Source organism: Pezoporus flaviventris, unplaced genomic scaffold (assembly GCF_033815535.1).
Source record: "Pezoporus flaviventris isolate CSIRO_AGI_PZ_B2104156 unplaced genomic scaffold, CSIRO_AGI_Pfla_v1 ptg000034l, whole genome shotgun sequence".
In the NCBI taxonomy this organism is placed as follows: domain Eukaryota; kingdom Metazoa; phylum Chordata; class Aves; order Psittaciformes; family Psittacidae; genus Pezoporus; species Pezoporus flaviventris.
The window spans coordinates 2468093-2485573 of NW_026892582.1; the positions used below are offsets into that span (position 1 = coordinate 2468093).

General features: G+C 44.5%; 2 protein-coding genes across 4 annotated transcripts in view; one reads left to right on the forward strand and one right to left on the reverse strand.

Annotated features, from left to right (window-relative positions):
• Window positions 1–1483, forward strand: part of LLGL2 (LLGL scribble cell polarity complex component 2) — a 35134-nt gene extending 33651 nt beyond the window's left edge. For 2 of the 3 annotated variants that reach the window (XM_061461968.1, XM_061461969.1), the window contains exons 25-26: window positions 364–425; window positions 819–1483. In XM_061461968.1, the coding sequence (XP_061317952.1) occupies window positions 364–425; window positions 819–826 (70 nt within the window). In that variant the 3' untranslated portion in view covers window positions 827–1483. The remainder of the gene's footprint in view (window positions 1–363; window positions 426–818) is intronic. The other variant, XM_061461967.1, reaches the window with a different exon arrangement.
• Window positions 1–17481, reverse strand: part of ARHGAP44 (Rho GTPase activating protein 44) — a 239099-nt gene that overhangs the window by 79240 nt on the left and 142378 nt on the right. The window lies entirely within an intron of this gene.

Sequence of the window (17481 nt, forward strand, 5' to 3'; positions counted from 1 at the left end):
ATGGGACTTTGGAGTTTAATCCTGGCTTGACACTCACTTGGATGTGTTCAGTATCTCTGCTCCCATTCTGTCTGTACAGCTGCCACCATGGGTGCGGGGCTTTATCTTTTCTCCCTAGAATACTGAGGTTCATTCAGGTGACAGGGGCTACAGAAGTCTAGACAAAGGACTATTGTCTGCAACGGATGCAGGAAGCTTGGTGGGATTGGTAACTGCTGGTGTATAAGGATAAGTGACTGCCTGACCTGCTCTGCTCTGCACACTTCCTCTGGACACTACCTAATCCTGGTCTTCTGTCAGCAGCTGGGAGCGGATGGGATGATACTGCGTTGCAATAATGAATCTTTTCTTGTGTCATTGCAGGAGCTATGCAGAAAGAAATTTGGCAAGAAGTCCGTTAGGTCATGGACTAAGTAATGGAGGAGGTAGGTGAGGGTAAACCTATTTCAGGAGCAGTGAAGTAGCCAAAGCAAGCAGAAAGCAGAATGAAGTTTCTTTATAAAATTCAGCTTATTTAAGTGGTTTGTGGTAGTGCAGAACTCTGATCTGAATTTTCAGGTTGCACATCTGCTGTCAGAGTAGTGTACTACTCTGCACCTGATGTGTCACATAAGTAAATACGCTGCATCAGTTTTAAAGGAAATGCTAAAAAACCTTTGGAGGCTCCTGCCTAACTCTTAATCTTACCTTAAAGCAAACTGGAGAGGTAGCCAGAGTTCACAGCAATCATCTGTTGAATATGCCAACTCCTTGGCTCTCGGTAGCTTTCAACTTCTGTTTTGTAAAGTGGCTTTTGCATTTTGTTTTTTGTCCAAAAGCAGATTGACCAGAATTCATCATGGACTTTCTGGCATTGGATTGAGTGCCATACGCTACTGACTGGGCAAACCGTCCCTGGGGAGAAGGCACCGCTGCTCCTGCATTGCAGGCTAGAGAGCTGCAGCTTGCAGCATGCTGGCCTCTGCCTCCCCCTTTAGTGCCTCATTAGAGACCTCTCCTCTTGGAGCCCACCTTGCATTAGGACAGAAGTCAATCGCCAGGTCCGATGCACCACAAGCCTCTGAGTACATCTAACTTTTAAATGTTTGCACATTTCTCTTTTCTACTGGGCTGGGTTTTAAATTATAAATGTTACTGCCTTGGTGCAGGATTTTAATAAACGCACACTGTTACCTCCAACTGGGTTAAAATTATTTTTTGTATAATTTTTTAAAATCTGGTATTTCAGTTATAATGGAAACAGTTCAGAAATTTACTTTTAAAAACAATTGAGTAATATATACTAGATTCCTGTGACTACTGTATGTGGTATCTGAATGAGTAATTTGGGGGTTTGTTATGGTACTGTTAACTGGCTTTATGGATTTGGGTAGAATCTATTTTTGTAGCCATTCAAATCAGAGGAAAACTAATTGAACTTGATTTTTGTTTCAATACTACATTGCTCTTTTTTGGAAATAAAACTCTGAATTCCCTTTTGTGATCCTTGTCTGCTCTCATATCTATTCTTTCCATCAGCAGCTGATTTCACACTGGCAGCAGGCTCATGCCAACTTACCCCTTACAGAACATGGAGCTTTCTCTGAGCTGTAGAGGCAAAGAGCACTCCTGGAGATCAGGTGGCCTCCATTCACCAAGGTGGTGGTTTGGAGAAGCCAAATGTGGTGGGCAAACTTGATTGCATCACTGTTCTGCAGCGCATGCAGTGTGTTGCCAGGAAAGGCACTGCTTCAGATTATAGTCCCTAAAAGCTCATCTGCTGGCTTGTTCTGAAATAACTTGGCTGATAACACACTGAATTGATCTGGCAGTGCTGCTGTGCTCGTCAGCCAACAGGTTTTGAATTGAAACTGGTGAAACTCTATGTAAAGCAGTTCATTACTCTTCAGACTTTTTTGATTCCTTTGTCCCTGACTAAGGCCACTTTCTCATTTTCCAGCTAAGAAGGGTGTTTTCAGATTTCTCTCTTGTAACTAGCTTGTAGCAGTACAAAAGGCAGTAAGAGAGAAAACCATATCCACCCAGAGTGGGTGCTGAGCTGTCATCCTTGGCGTGCTTTGGAAACCTCTCTTTGGAAGCCCTCTTGTTTCAGGCTCTGTCTAGATCTTCCTGACCAAGGTGAAGGGATCCTTTCTTTCACACAGTACTAGGGTGGCACTTTCTACTATGCAGAAGAATATGGTTGCAGAGTTGCTTTTCCTCAGGTGTGTTTTAGGCATCTTTCCTCCTACAAGTGCTGCTATCTCTTTTGCCAACCTGATTTCTTGCTAATGAAGTTTTAGAAAGCCTTCTCTCTACTCAGCATGGTCTGACAAACTACTTTCCATTTCCTTATTTCTACTAGCTTCATTATTTCCTTGTTTCTGTTGCTGCAGGATTGAGGCTAACAGGAAGGTGGCCTGCTGTTTCCCACCTTTTGTGTCAGGCACTCATGCTGCAAATTTACAGGAAGTCATGGTTTAATCAGGGGTGTCTGAGCTGGTGTGATGCTGTGCACGTGCATCATCCTGGTGCACCCAGCTGCTTCTTTCTGCCCTCACAGGTGGGCTGATCTAACGCCTTTTCTGAGTATTTAATTTGCTGGCAGGTGTGGGGTAAGTGATGTGGCAGTTCTCAGAAAAGGCAGAAACAGTTTATAACTTCTGCCTGTTTTACCCACATAACTTGAAAAATCCAGTGAGTCCACTGAAAAAGTTCACCAAGTCACAGAAATGCCATTGTATTTCACACACCTGAAAGTCAATTTAGATTTAAAAACAAAGAAAAAAAGAACCTTTATCCAGCTACTTGGGTTTCTTTTTTTGTTTGTTTGTGGTGTTTGGTTTTGTTGTTGGTTCTTTTTTTTAATTTTTTCCCTGAAAGCACAAACCAGACTATTAGTGGGATTGAGTAGTTTAGGATGTATGCTGATACATGGCAAGTTTTGCCTAGCAGTGCTTTGAAACCTACATCTGAAACCTACACTGGAGTAAGCTGCTTGACTTATTGTGAGCAGAGGCCTTAAGAATCCTTTTAGAACTGCCATGCCTAAAATACAGGATAAATGGCAAAGGGGCAGAGAAAAAACAACTCGTGTTGTTCTTTCAGTTATGTTCCGAGCTGGGCAGGAGAGGAGGGAAAGGCTTGTGGCATTCAGAACTAGGGTGTTTTCTGTGCTGTCAGAAAACCACTAGCAAGTAAAACTGGTGGTGGGAAGAGATGATCATGAAGGATGGAGTCTTCAATAAATTTCTGTAAGCAGCTTTTTAATGTAATGGGAAAAAATCATCTCCTTTTCAGGAACTGCCTTCTGAGCCTTTCTGTCACCCTCTGTCTGCCTATCAGCTGACAATAATAATAATAGCCTGTTTCTGATCAGAGAATTCAGCTGCTGCCAAACTCCTTGAGTTTTGTGCCTACCTGTACTTTTCACTTGAACTCCTTGTCTGGAATCTGATAGTTTTTGTCTCCAGGAGCTAATGCTTAATGCTTGGAAGCACACTGAGGGCTTGTTTGCCCCTATTAATGTTATTGCCACTCAAGCTTTGGCAGTGCTCTCCCCTTCTCCTGCTTTATGCAGTCTCATTGGGGTCTGGCACAGTAAAGTGCCCCTTTGCTGCAGGAGCTGAGCTGCTGCTAACACTAGCTGCTAGTGCTTGAAAAAATCCATTCTTAGAACCATCTGGCAGCATGTTCCCTAACCCTTGTAGACTGTTTTTCTTCAGAGAGGAAAGTCTTGGATCACAACTAAAGAGCAGCCCCAAATTCTCCACATCTGAATGCACATATTGGGTATCTAATAGGGGATGTTGTTCTATAGTGGCCTGAGATTTAGGTCAAATGCTTTCTTTTAACATAAGCTCTTTTATAGGGTTGCATATTCAGTGCCAAAATTCTGTAATCCTGGAAAAGCTTGGCCTGTGGCTCTTTTTTTCTTCTTCCCTCTACCCCTGCCAACAGTAATGCAAGCTTCCCTCAGATCTTTAGGAACTAAATATTTGCTGTATTTGTCTAAAAATTCTATTAGAACATAATGTTGGATGGAAAAATACTTTTCATCTTAGTGGTAAAGCCTGGGGCATGTCTGGTTAGTGAGAGAATTTTTTTTTTTACAGTTTAATTGGTCTGTTTCTTAGAATATAGTTTGTATCTATGTGGCTAGAATAAACACATGCCTGGAGTGGACTCCTGTATTCAGCCTGCAAGGCGCATCACTGCTGATACAGCCTGATGAATTGGGATGTCTTTAATAGCAGGACTGGGATCTGGTGTTGAATTGGCATGGCCGAAGAATGAGACAACCTTTAGTGGAAGTTTCCTCTAAAGCCAGCAGTCTCTGTAAGCCACATTATTTCAGTTACTGATTATCTCAAGCAAAGGCCAAGGTTGTGTTGCAGTTGTAGCTGATGCCCTGAGGTACGCCAGGTGGGGAAGGCCAATTCCTTCAATAGCTGCCACAAGCCATTGGTCACAGAAAGTCTGATGTCTTCACTAACAGCTGCAAGCCCCAAGTGTTTGGGTTATTTCCATGCAGCACATTGACCTCTTTCTCCAACATGATTATGGGGTGTTTGACAGACTTTACAGATCAGGTGCAATTACAAGAGGATCCTATATGAAAAGGGTGCAGTAACTGTAGGGTGGCCCTGCTGTTGATTAATTTATTCATTCCAGTTGTTGCGTGGGCAGAAATGGTCTTCCCAGTCAGAGCCCCTTCCCAAACACATCTAGGTTGTGGTTTCTGGTCAAGGAAGGTCCTGTCCTTTGTGCTGTGCCTGTGGAGATGCATATAGACTGAGGTGGCCTTCTCTGGTGGCAATTGAAAGCTCTGTGTTGATAACAGTAAATGACTGCAAGGAAGGATTTTCTCCACTTAACTAGTTTATCCTTCAGTTAGTCTTCCCTGTAGTATGGAAAGTAAGCAACTGAAGCCAATGCTCTTATAGTGCAAGGAGTCATAGAATCATAGAATAGTTAGGGTTGGAAAGGACCTTAAGATCATCTAGTTCTAACCCCCCTGCCATGGGCAGGGACACCTCACACTAAACCATCTCACCCAAGGCTCTGTCCAGCCTGGCCTTGAACACTGCCAGGGATGGAGCACTCGCAACTCCCTTGGGCAACCCATTCCAGTGCCTCACCACCCTTACAGTAAATAACTTCCTCCTTATATCCAATCTAAACTTGCCCTGTTTAAGTTTTAACCCGTTACCCCTTGTCCTACCACTACAGTCCCTAATGAAGAGTCCCTCTCCAGCACCCTTGTAGGCCCCCCTTCAGATACTGGAAGCTGCTGTGAGGTCTCCACGCAGCTTCTCTTCTCCAGGCTGAACAGCCCCAACTTTCTCAGCCTGTCTCCATACAGGAGGTGCTCCAGCCCCTGATCATCCTTGTGGGCCTCCTCTGGACTTGTTCCAACAGTTCCATGTCCTTTTTATGTTGAGGACACCAGAACTGCACACAATGCTCCAGGTGAGGTCTCACAAGAGCAGAGTAGAGGGGCAGGATCACCTCCTTCGACCTGCTGGTCACGCTCCTTTTGATGCAGCCCAGGATACGGTTGGTTTCTGGGCTGCGAGCGCACACTGAAGCCGGCTCATGTTCATTTTCTCATCAACCAACACCCCCAAGTCCTTCTCCACAAGGCTGCTCTGAATCTCTTCTCTGCCCAACCTGTAGCTGTGCCTGGGATTACTCTGACCCAGGTGTAGGACCTTGCACTTGGCATGGTTAAACCTCATGAGGTTGGCATCAGCCCACTTCACAAGCGTGTCAAGGTCCCTCTGGATGGCATTCCTTCCCTCCAGGGTATCAACCGAACCACACAGCTTGGTGTCATCGGCAAACTTGCTGAGGGCACACTCAATCCCACTGTCCACGTCAGCGACAAAGATGTTGAACAGAATCAGTCCCAACACCGACCCCTGAGGGACCCCACTCGTTACTGGTCTCCAGCCGGACATTGAGCCATTGACCACGACTCTTTGCATGCGGCCATCCAGCCAGTTCTTTATCCACTGAGTGTCCATCCATCAAATTGATGTCTCTCCAGTTTAGAGACAAGGATGTCGTGTGGGACAGTGTCGAACGCTTTGCACAAGTCCAGGTAGATGACATCAACTGCTCTACCCCTGTCCATCAGTCCATTTTCCACTGCCTGGCTCTGTGTAGCTGCAAGGCTGCCCAGGCTCACGTGTCAGGACGGAGGTCTGAGGCCACAGCTGTGTGTCCCCTGGAAGGCGTGCTTCTTCCCTTCTTGCCTGGGTGCTCCATAGCCTCCCGAGAGAGGATTTGTGGTGGTGCTTTTTATGCTTCCTGTCGCTGTGGCCTCTGGTCAGACACGTTTCCAGAGCGGGAGAGCTGAACCTGCTTCCTCACGGCTCTTGCAGGGTCTCAGCCCTCTCCTCCTGCTTTGCCCGAGCCGGGACAGCCATGGCGGTGGGTCTGGCGGTGCTCAGGGAAGGCTGCCCTGCTCCTGCCGCTGCGCTCGCCCCTCAGGAGGATGTGCTGCCTCCTCCCGCCCTTTTGCCTGCCATGGCCGCTGCTGCAGGGCAGCGCCTGAGGGCCCCGGCCCCTTCAGCGCAGGTCCCCGCTCGGGTGTGTGCCGCCAAGCAAGCTCTTTTGTGACACTGGTGGAGCTGCAGGAGTCCAGGGCGGTCCCAGGAGGTACCTCTGTCACCCAGACGCGTGCTGAAGTGTCCTGGGCGAGGGCTGGATGCTGTTCATGGCTGCCGCCAGTGAATGTTTTCAACGCGTGCTGTAAATGCATGAAATACTCAGCCTTCCTGGTAGTTCACGCTGAAGCTCAGCAGAGAGTCAGCAATGCTGTTCCTTACGCTGCCTCTGCTTTTGCCACCTCAGACAGGACTGTGAAAGCTACAATGCGATGAAGGTGGGAGATGGAAATTCAAGCAATGATCTCTTCCAGCAGCAGCTCTGAGCAGAAAGGAGTCGTTCCCTGCGAGGCCAGTCAGCTCTGCCAGGGCCTCCAGAGGGGTTAATTTGCTTGTTGTGAAAATCTGCTGCATAAAGGAGCTCCTCATGAACCAGTCCAGCTGAGAGCGGGGCTGGGTCAGCCTGGAGAAGGCTCCTTAAGGGGAGACCTTAGAGCAGCTCCAGTGCCTGAAGGGGCTGCAGGAAACCTGGAGAGGGGCTTGGGACAAGGGATGTAGGGACAGGCCAAGGGGAATGGCTTTAACCTGCCAGAGGGGAGACTGAGATGAGCTCTTAGGCAGAAGCTCTTCCCTGTGAGGGTGCTGAGGCGCTGGCACAGGGTGCCCAGAGAAGCTGTGGCTGCCCCATCCCTGGCAGTGTTCAAGGCCAGGCTGGAAGGGGCTGGGAGCAATCTGCTCCAGTGGAAGGTGTCCCTGCCCGTGGCAGGGGTTGGAGCTGGAGGAGCTTTAAGGTGCCTTCCAATACAAACCAGTCTGGGATTTTCCTCTTGTATCTTATGCTGACAGCAGTCGGAGTCACCCTATACAGGAAGGACCTGTATCTTCATGGGCAGGGCCCAGCCTGTCAGTGACTCTTTCCCTTCAAAAGATGCAGATTTCTTCTTCCTGTATTCTACTGTAGCAGATGAGTCTGTATATTGTGTGCTTGTCCCTAAAGAGAGTCTGAATGCTGCTCATTTGTTTAAAGTCAGTCTCCTGTTCTCTGCCTATAGTTAGGGCAGGGACACCCCAAAATGAAGCTTGGATTCTGCTCACACTCTTTCCTTAAAGGCAACTTAGCTTCATGAAATCACTGTGCAGAGCCCAGATCTGCTACCCAAAAATATCTCTGAACTGCTGAATGCCACCCCAAGGCCAGATGTTACAGCTTAAGTCCTGATGGTGGTGAGAGTCTGAGGAAGCAGAGAATATGGCAAGTTCAGATAGAGGCTTAGTGTTATTTTAGGAGAACCTGCTAGCTTGGGTGGTATATAGAGTTGAAAGCAGTTTAAGCTTTTGCTGAGAGAGCTTTATTCAAAACTGCAGTGCCTGAAGGTTACTGGATTTGGAAGAGCATTAGCCCTCTTAGCCACAGGACTTAAATTTGGGAGAGGTATTCTTGAAGGGCATGATTGTTCTACACACAAGTACATCCTCCTGTCTTTGTTCTAGCACAGATAAGAGTAGATGAAACACAGGCTTGTGACCAAAGGAGGTATGATAGTCCTTAACTGGTTTGGTAGCCTGTGATGTTTGCTCACAGTTCAGACCTGATGATATTTGCCTGTACTTTCATTTTGGGAAGACATTCTGAAAGCCAGTGAACATCAATGAGGACCTCAAAAAAAAGAAAATAAATTAATCTCAAAGAAATTCGGTTCCGTCAAGTCATGCCCATGAGGCACAGTTTCTGGAAATAATAAAGCACTAAGTGGTACTTACCTACTATAGGATTAACCTTTTAGAAAAAGACTGGTTTAATTTTATACTTTGTTGAGTTCCTGGAGGCTCTGTAGCAGGTGACTATGCCTCAGTCCTAAAGGTTCAGGAAGCAGAGAGAGAAGTCTACTAAAAGTAATCTGAGAGTACAGGCAGTGTGACTTCTCTCATGCAACATTCAGGGTCCATCCTTAAAAAGGCTTCTTTTGACTGGAAAGTGGGACATAAGAATTTCAAAGTTACATAGGATCATGTCATCTCTCTGAAGTACACTGCACTTTCAAAGACTAACCTGGGGTTGGATGGAAACCACTCCTGGTCTGTTTCAACTCTCTTTAATGATGTTGCAGATTCCTGCCTACTGTTCTGAATGCCCATTCAATGGTTATTTAAAGGTTTGTTAAAGCATTAGAAAATCCTCTTTGAGGGTAAAATCTTCATCTAGCATTGTGTTATTTTTTTTTTTAGTGCACAAGAAAAATGCTAATTTCTCAGTGTCTCCCAGCACAGCCATAAAGGGATGTATCAGAGCTCCACGTGCCTCATTAGTTAATAACATGGGAGGCAGATGCCATTAATACTGGTAGATTTTAGTTATTTATTTTTTGCCAAGAAGCAGCAGATAGTAGCTGTGATCTTTTCTTGTTTCTTAAGACTGAACAGACTTGGTTCAGCAGGTAACCTGCTTACTGACGTGCTTATCTTAGGATTGCTTATGCACAGAAAGGGAACTTCCCATGAGAATGTGTACCTAATGAAGTGACTCAAATTCTACGAACAATTTTCCTTGCTAAAGTGATACCTGTTGAGAGGTATTTATTACTTATGAGAATATCTGCTGTGCACAGGGAGAGATGAGATCTCTTGTAAAATAGAGATCTATCCACAGAAGATTAAGGAAATTAAATATCTCCAGTAGAATACAGCATGAGATACTGTCAGGCTTGTCATATTAAATGGGAGAAATGCTCAACATCCTATAAAATAAATTGCAAGTTTTAGAGGCCATATGGTTGAGAAGAGGCTTTCAGTGTGTCTTCTAATACCTGGCTAGGCAAATCACTCCCAGTTTGTGCCAGATCTTTGGTAGCAAAGTGTAATGAGTGTCTGTGCTTGCAGAACTGTAAAGAGCATAAAAAGCATGAGTGGTCTAATATCACACAGAAGTTTCTGTTGTTCCACTATAGGAGAATCTGTTTTTGACAGAGCATCTATCAAATTTTCAAAACCAAACCTTATCCTAGGTGCTCTAAGCTCCACGTACTCTCTTCCTCATCTCTTTCCCAGAGTTTAGGAGCCCTAAAAGAGTTTCACTGCTAAGAGCTGTTCTGCCCTCCTGTGAGCTTGTTCATACTCGCTTTCTTCTCATAGCATGTATTTGTGCTTTTCAGGTTTATTTTGAACAGTGTTAAAATTTTGCTGAATCAGTCAATTTAACCAATACCTTATGCTCTCACCTTATGATCTGGAGTAAGGGAATAACCAGCAAGAACAATTGTCAGCAAGCAGCCCACTCATTTGAGAGGAAGCCCACAATTAGGTCAACTTGCCTGTAAGGTCATACTATACCAGGATGACCACCAGAATTCATGCAAAGGAAACAGCTGAGGAGTGGCCTTTTTCAGATGGCAGTCATAGAATCAGTTTAGCTGGAATATGAATCCTCATCCCTAGCTGCATGATCCCTTCTACCTTTTATCTCTGCAAGCTTATTAGCATCTGCTGGGGATTTTCAAATACTTGGGTATAATCATTTCAGTCTGGACAATCTAACTTTCACTTTTGATCCTTTGATACTTCAGGGATTATGATGCTTTCAGCATAGAAGTCATTTCTTATGGGAGAACAGGCCCTGTGAGTAGCCACATACCAGGGCTGTAGCCCACACAATTGGAAGGTCTCTTGCATTCATGTATAACTGGTTTGAAACCCAGTTCAAGTTCATGGGATTTTACCAACTCACAGTTCCCAGGTCTGCTGTAAAGGGGAACAAGGGCTGTTTCTTATTTGAGGCCACCCAGGCACCTCAGTGTGCCCAGTAAAGTATCATGGAAGCACAAAGACAACATCCTCTTTAGTTATACTCTAGCACAGGGCACAACAGCAATGGAGATACAGTAGAATGACACATGGGTCTGTTTGCTGGCTTCTAGGCAGAGTTCCTGCTGCTGTCATTATCAGTTATTCACTGTTGTTACCTGCTCTGGTTACCAGCCCAGCAAGAGTGAAGTCAGTATAGGCTTGCCTGGTCTTGCATTTTCAGTTTGCTCTTTTTAGATATTAATTGGAGAGGTAGGTTGGGGAGTGAAAAGGAAGAAGCCTCAGCTGCATCTTTACACCGCTCAGTCTTTCAACTCAGACTCAGCTAAAGTACATCCCTCCAGTAGGGTGTAATACCATCTGTACAGTGTTCTGCTCTGTTGTTTTGGCTGACATCTAGGTAGGGGCCATGGGATGCTGACTTCCAATGCAACAGGATCATCCAGCCTCACTGAATGACAGACAACTAGGCAACAAAGGGAACCCTGTTGCTGTTTCCAAATGGTAACTTAATTGTTTTGGTTTCTTCTTGCAGTCATGAATACTTTGTTTGGCTTCCTCAGGTTATTGCTGGGGAAAAGGACCTTGGAGACCCTTTAGCTCATCTCACAATAGCTGGAAAAAGAGAGCAGATGCCTCAGCAGTTTGAAGCAGTAAGGCCAGGAATTCTCTCTCGATAGCCTGAGGTACAGGTTTGAGGGAGAATGTTTTCTGTCAATATGAGGTAGCATAGGGTAAGCATGGAACTTTGTATTAATGCGTGAGGCTGGGGGGAGGAAAATTTCATCTTAAAGTAGTCAGGAGCAGCATTGACCACCCCCCTTACCCAAACTACTACCAAACAAATAAAAGATTGTTATGAATTAATGCAAAATGTAATTTCTCTGATCAGACATGAGTTGGATGGTGTCTTGGGTGACGTGGTTTACGGTGTGGTGTCCCTGCCCATGGCAGGGGGTTGGAACTGGGTGATCTTAAGGTCTTTTCCAACCCTAATTATTCTATGAGTCTATATTTTGCATAAATGAAGGGATTTGTAGGAAACTGGGGAGCCTTGTACTTTCTCAAGGAATGTAGCCTTCTGTTCCTTTCATCTGCTGCTGGATTCCTCAGTTGAAGTAGTTTCTTCAGTGTAAAAGGGCTTTTAAATCAGAGGAGCTGGCCAGCTGGAAATTCCTCTCAGTACTGGTATCCCTGGGTAGCACATAGCTGGCAAAGGCAGTGTACTTCCCAGGTTCTTACTACAGCCAACATTGCCTTTGCAACCCTGTGTGTGCAGGCAATAATGGACAAAGAAGGGCAGTAAAACTGGGAAAGTGCAAACAAGTTTTTTGTTCAAAAGGTGACTCAGTTGTCATTGCATGTACCAGAGGCTGAGGGTGCTGATGCCAGACATCAGCAGTCTTCTCCTTTCTGAGGTCAGTCTGTCTTGTTATTGAAACAATAGCATGAGCAAAACTACAGCACTGGTTGAGGTGGACATTGAACCAAAGTCTCGGGCCACAAACTCCACTGTCTGCTCAGGGATCTGGAGCTGAAATCTGGAAATCTTTCATTTTTCCCAGTGTTTTCCTCCCTCTCCCTTAAAAAGTTCTGACCAAGCTGCCACCATCCTCTCAGGAGCACTTTAAAAGAGAAATGCAGTGCTTAGTCTGTGAAGAGAACCCAGGTTAGGGGTGCTGATGCAGAAAGGCTTGAGGTGGAAAGAGAATGTTTGTACAACATCAATTTAGCCTTTCTCATCTCAGTGTAGCTCAAAGCAGGCAGTAGCCTGATGATAAAGTGAGCATGATTAGTACCTTCATCTTGGACATCCTCCTTCAGCAAAACCCAATCATACAGTCTGAGACTTCTCATAAATTGAAGAAATCATTGAAATTGAGAGCTCCAGTTCTGTCTGGGGTACACAGAGCCCTAGAGAGGCTAATGAGGAGTTACTCAGAGTTTCTTAGAGCCACTTCTTCCTCAGGAACTGTGAAGAGCTGGATTTTTCAGAGAAGTTTCCTCACCCCACCATGTACATGTCAGAAGTTTACAGCTAAGAGCCCCCCCCAAGAAACTGGATAAGGAATTCATGATGGAGATGACATCAGTCACTCTGGTGTTTACAAAAGAGATTTCTCTTCTCTGCAGAGAGGGATATTTATAAATAATAAATAAAAGAATGTGATTAAATAGTTAACTACACTGTTGTTCTACAGCCTCATTCTTGATCTAAGAGGAGAGGACCACCTAGTCACCGAAAAGCTTGGGTGAAGTGTGTTTCTTAAGTTCTCCAGCTCAGCACCCAGTTTTTATCTTTGGTTCATAGTGAAGGAGCTCTCAAAGTGCAGCACACAACAGCAAGGGGGTTCTTGGCAGGAGATAGGAAAACAGGCCCCACCCAAACTAGTGCTGCTAATGGTTATCTTAGCTGCACTCATCACATGTCATGTTAGGGTCATTTCTTCTGGTTACTGGCTACACCTAAGTTTATCTCATTTAATCTTCAGGTCCTCTGGAAAGCCTTTTGGGGAGTGGTGTGGGTAGAAGGGGACTGTCTTAAAGAACTAGGGTCATCCTCAGAGCAGTTAAATCCTGTTGTAACCACATAACTGATGCGAAGGGTTAACCGATGTACAGGGGGTAGATCAAGCTGCTTGCTTAACAATGTCACTACTCGTTCATGCTTATCGTACTCACCGTGTATGCTAGAGCAAGATATAAGGATGTGGCTATCGTGAAGAAGTAGAGACTGTGATTTGATTCCCGTCCTTTGGATGCCTAGGCTGGCTGAAATTGGCTCTGCGCTTTGGACAATGACCAAGCCTCCAGGGAACATGCGTAACAACTAAGGGTAAAAAGTTCAGGCTCGAGGAAGACTCCCTTACTTCATCTTGAGACCCTCACCCACGACCACCAGGAGGCACTGCGCAGGTGCAAAGGACTTCTTAGCTCATTATAATACAAAGCGGGGATAGGGCATGAATATGTATAGGCGTGTTGTGCAACCTCATGCATGTGTATAACTTTAGAGGGTAAATGGAAAACAACGCTGAAGGGCGCATGCTTTTGAGGGAGCTATCCCCCATGCACCTCAGCGCTGAATAAAGCATACCTACTTTACAACTTTAACAAGTTGTGGAGCCACGCTGTCACTTTGCAACCTTGTGAGTCCAGAGGAAGACTGCATGTACAGACTAGACTGTGAGCATTTGTGTTTGCTGCTCTCTTGAGAAAAAGCTAGGCAGAGGAAAACCGTCACTGAATCCAACAGTAACAGTGCATGGACAAAATCACCTGCTGAGAGTAATCTTGACCTGTCTGCAAAAGCTTTGTTTAAAGGGGAACATGGCTTTATTTGGAAATTCAAGTTGGAAGGAGATTTAGTCATTCTGCTCAATTTGGACTGAAACTTAGGCATAATGAGGACAAAATTGGTGCCAGTTTTCCTGTCTTTTCAGTGCTGAGCTGGAAACTACTTTTCTGTTGTCAGCAAAGAGTTTGGTATTGGCAAGGAGAAGGAGCAGAGGCTGAACTATCCATGTTTGGCTCCCTGAAATAAAACTCCAGGGATGCAGAAGAAAGAGGCCTATGATTTGATACTTTTCACTAGCCTAATCTCTCCTTTAGCTAGTATTCTTTGTTCCCTGTCTGATAGCCTGTTGGTTTTATGTTTTGGGATTGGACTTGACCTCTCCTTTTCAGTCTTTCTTCAGGGATGTACCTAGTCATACCATCTCTGAGTCTGACTCCTGCCTAGGTGAAATCCCATCTCTTCTTTTATCCAAAACTCTGCCAACCAGCTGGTGATACTGCATGTTGAAAAGTTCAAAGGTACCAGGAAAAAGGTTGAATTATTGATGCTACTTTCCTTCCTTCCTTTCTGCTGTTTGGGCACAGCCCAGCTGGAGTTGATGTTCGACTCCACAGCTGAGCAGGCTTGCAAGGATTCTGGAGCAGACTCGAGGCTGTGTGGGAACAAGGCACAGGAGAGTGACTGTGTTACCCTATACATGGATATGACCTAGGATACACAGTACTGGGAAGCTCTCTGGAATCAGGACAGACAGTGTAGGCATTTTGAAGTAGTTGCTGTGCAAAGAAGGAGCTTGAGCAATTTATACAGGTGAATGAAAATAGAAACTGTTAAGAATTTAATTCCAAGCATTTCCCTTTAATGATTGTACTTTTTTCTCTGTATGAGCCGGGAGAAACCACTGTGTTTAGAGAAGACAAGACTTACTCTCTACCGTTCTTAAAATAACAGCATGAGCTATCTGCTCTTATCCGTAGTTTTCTGCTGTGCTGCTTGGAGTTCTCATTTCTCTGATGTATTCTTATTTCTTCAGAACAAAATCAAATAGTTCTCACTCCTGTAGTGATTTAAATGAAGTTGATATAGTGAGGGGAATTGAAAAACTGATGAGCAGGATCTTTCACCTGCTCCAGTGTGTCCAGGAGGCAGATATTCCAGGGCAGATAATTAGAGCAGGCCTCATGTCAGATGAATTGTTTATATAAGCAGTGATTCATTTTACCATTCCCAGTAATAACAGTGGTGGTACAAAGCAATCTGCTCTAAACCCTGGCTCAGAAGAACTGTGAACTCTAGGTTTTTACATTTGAACCTAGATTCAGAGGTTGGGGGTCCTATCTTTACAATGACTAAAACTGAAGTCCTGTCTCTAAGCCCCCTACAAATCTGGGCAGTGTTCCTGATCTTCCTCATCAAGTAGTGCAGCATTTTTGTTTTGCAGACAGCTTCAGCTCTCCAGACACATGATTATGTAGCAGCCGTGCATAAAAGCAGACTTATGAATTATATTTTTTCTACTGTATTTGGCATTGTAGAGAAGCAGTATCAACTTGTAGCTCCCAGGAGGAGAGAATATTAACTATTCTGTACTGAGGATTTAGGGTCTAATTCAGCTACCATTAATCTCTGTAACTGAAGTCTTGTTGCAGGATTTACAGATCTAGGCCACTAATATTGGTGTATTAAGCAAGGAGGGGGACTGAAATAAGGTGACCAGACACATATCATAGAGAGAGCTGGTTAAAGAGAGGGGTCAAAGAAGAGGATTTTATGTTAAGAGATGAACTCTGTACTGTGCAAAATACATGTCCAAGATGTTTTAAACAGTGTCAACTCTAACCCAGAGCTAAAAAGCAAGTTTAGAGGGAACACTAAAGTTCTGATTGTTGAGGAACCCATACCTGTACATAACAGTGCTTTCAGGGCAGCAGCTTTTTGCTCAGCATCAGAGTTGCAGCTGAGGAGAAGGGAGATACTGTTGTTTTCCAGTTGCGGAAGATTTTCTGTCATATGGAAGAGTACAAAATGGGTAGTATGCAAAACCTCCCTCTGCAATAAACCCATGTGTTTTACATATACCTAGTGTGCTTTTTTTAGAACATCAGCCTTTCTGTACTGTGTAAAGCTCAAATAGGGTTTTGCTGCCCTCCTTGGGGTGATTAAGGTGAGGCAAACTTTGATTCACTGAGTTTGTTTCCAGAACACTGGAATAGATCTTTTTTAAATATCTTTTTTGCAAATAACTCGTAAGGATGTTTTGTCAGTGTTAGTCTGCAAGCACATCACCAAGTGTTCTGGAGACTGGCTGCATTTCCAGCCAGCAGAGCAGGCTGCCTTCTTGAGCTGCTCAATTTTGAAAATTCTCATTCTTTGTCAGACTTTATCATAGCTGCAAAGATTTAAGACTTTATGCCGAATTGCACTCTTGACTGTGTACTCTTCCCCCATCCTCCCACCCTAGGGCAAGGAGAGGCCTGTGGATGGAAGCAAGTTCCAACAAACCTTGGCCAGAACTCTTTTGAGCTTGTAGTGTGTACACAGTAACCAGCAAGGGTTTATTTTTCATTATGGGGAAGAAAACATTTGCACCAAACAGCACAGCTAATCCTCTCAGCTCTATCCCATCTCTCAAGAATTCCCCACTGGCCCTTGTGTGTCTTTGCAGGCCCCATTACTGTTGGGAATGGCTGGTTTTGTTTGTACACTGCAGTCACAATCACTGAGATGCAGGGTTCAGTGCTGTAAGACAGGTAAATATGTTGCCAGCATCTGATAAGTCCAACATCTTCCAGACACTGTATTTCAGCCTTCAAATAAGTTAATGCTTTGTGAAATTATGATGATGGTAGGAATTAGTAACAGAATCTTGACTGCTAGGTCCTCTGTTATCTACTGAGAGGTGTTGTAAGGCTGTAAAGTGTAGAAGTTTCTCTTCCGCTTGTAGAGAATCTATGAGCTGAGTGAAGAGCAAAGAGTAAGAGAAAGAAGAGGCAAAGGGAGAGAAGAGTTTAACAGTGAAAGAGGTGAGAGGACAAAACATATAATGGAGTTTCCCTGTGTCCCGTGTGCCGGTTGTTCCTCACCCACCACTGGCTAATGTAATCTCTAAAGTAGTCACAAACACCCCTAGCAGGAGGGTTTTTAACCTTTTTGCCCTTTGGAAAGATGTTGCAGACTTTTGGATTTCCTCGCTATGAGATTTTTTCCTTAACCACATCCTCCTCTTCCATTCACCTGCAAGTTTTCCTTTCTTGATAGATGATAGACCTTTCTCTGGTCTATCATTTTCTTTCAGTTATGCCCTTACTGTTCTCTGGTTTGGTCCTTTGCCTTGAAGAGTTTAGTGACCAGGGAATCAAAACCAGGCTCTGACATTAGCACTTCATTCAGAGAAATAGGAAGAAGTAGAGTCTGGAGCCCAAGTGGTATTTTGGTCTATCTGAAGGAGCAAGAGGTTGACTCGTAAAAGAAAGGATCATTATATCTGGAAAGGATATAAATGATATTCTTCAACAGGCTGAGAGGTCAGGACTAATCCTTTGGGTACTTTCAGATCCTTTATTTCCTATGTATGATCAGAGGAAAGATAAAGATAAAAGCAATGCTCATTAACAGTTGTAATACTGAACATTTCCTAGAGTGTCAGCTAGTGACAATGCTCTCAGGAGGAGTTCTGTGAAATAGTTTGCTTTTGACTTCTTGTTCAGTTTAGCCAGATCCTGGAAGGCCTTGAACATTGTTCATGGGACATGCCATTCAAAACCAGACCCATCTTGCTAAAAGAAAAAGTGG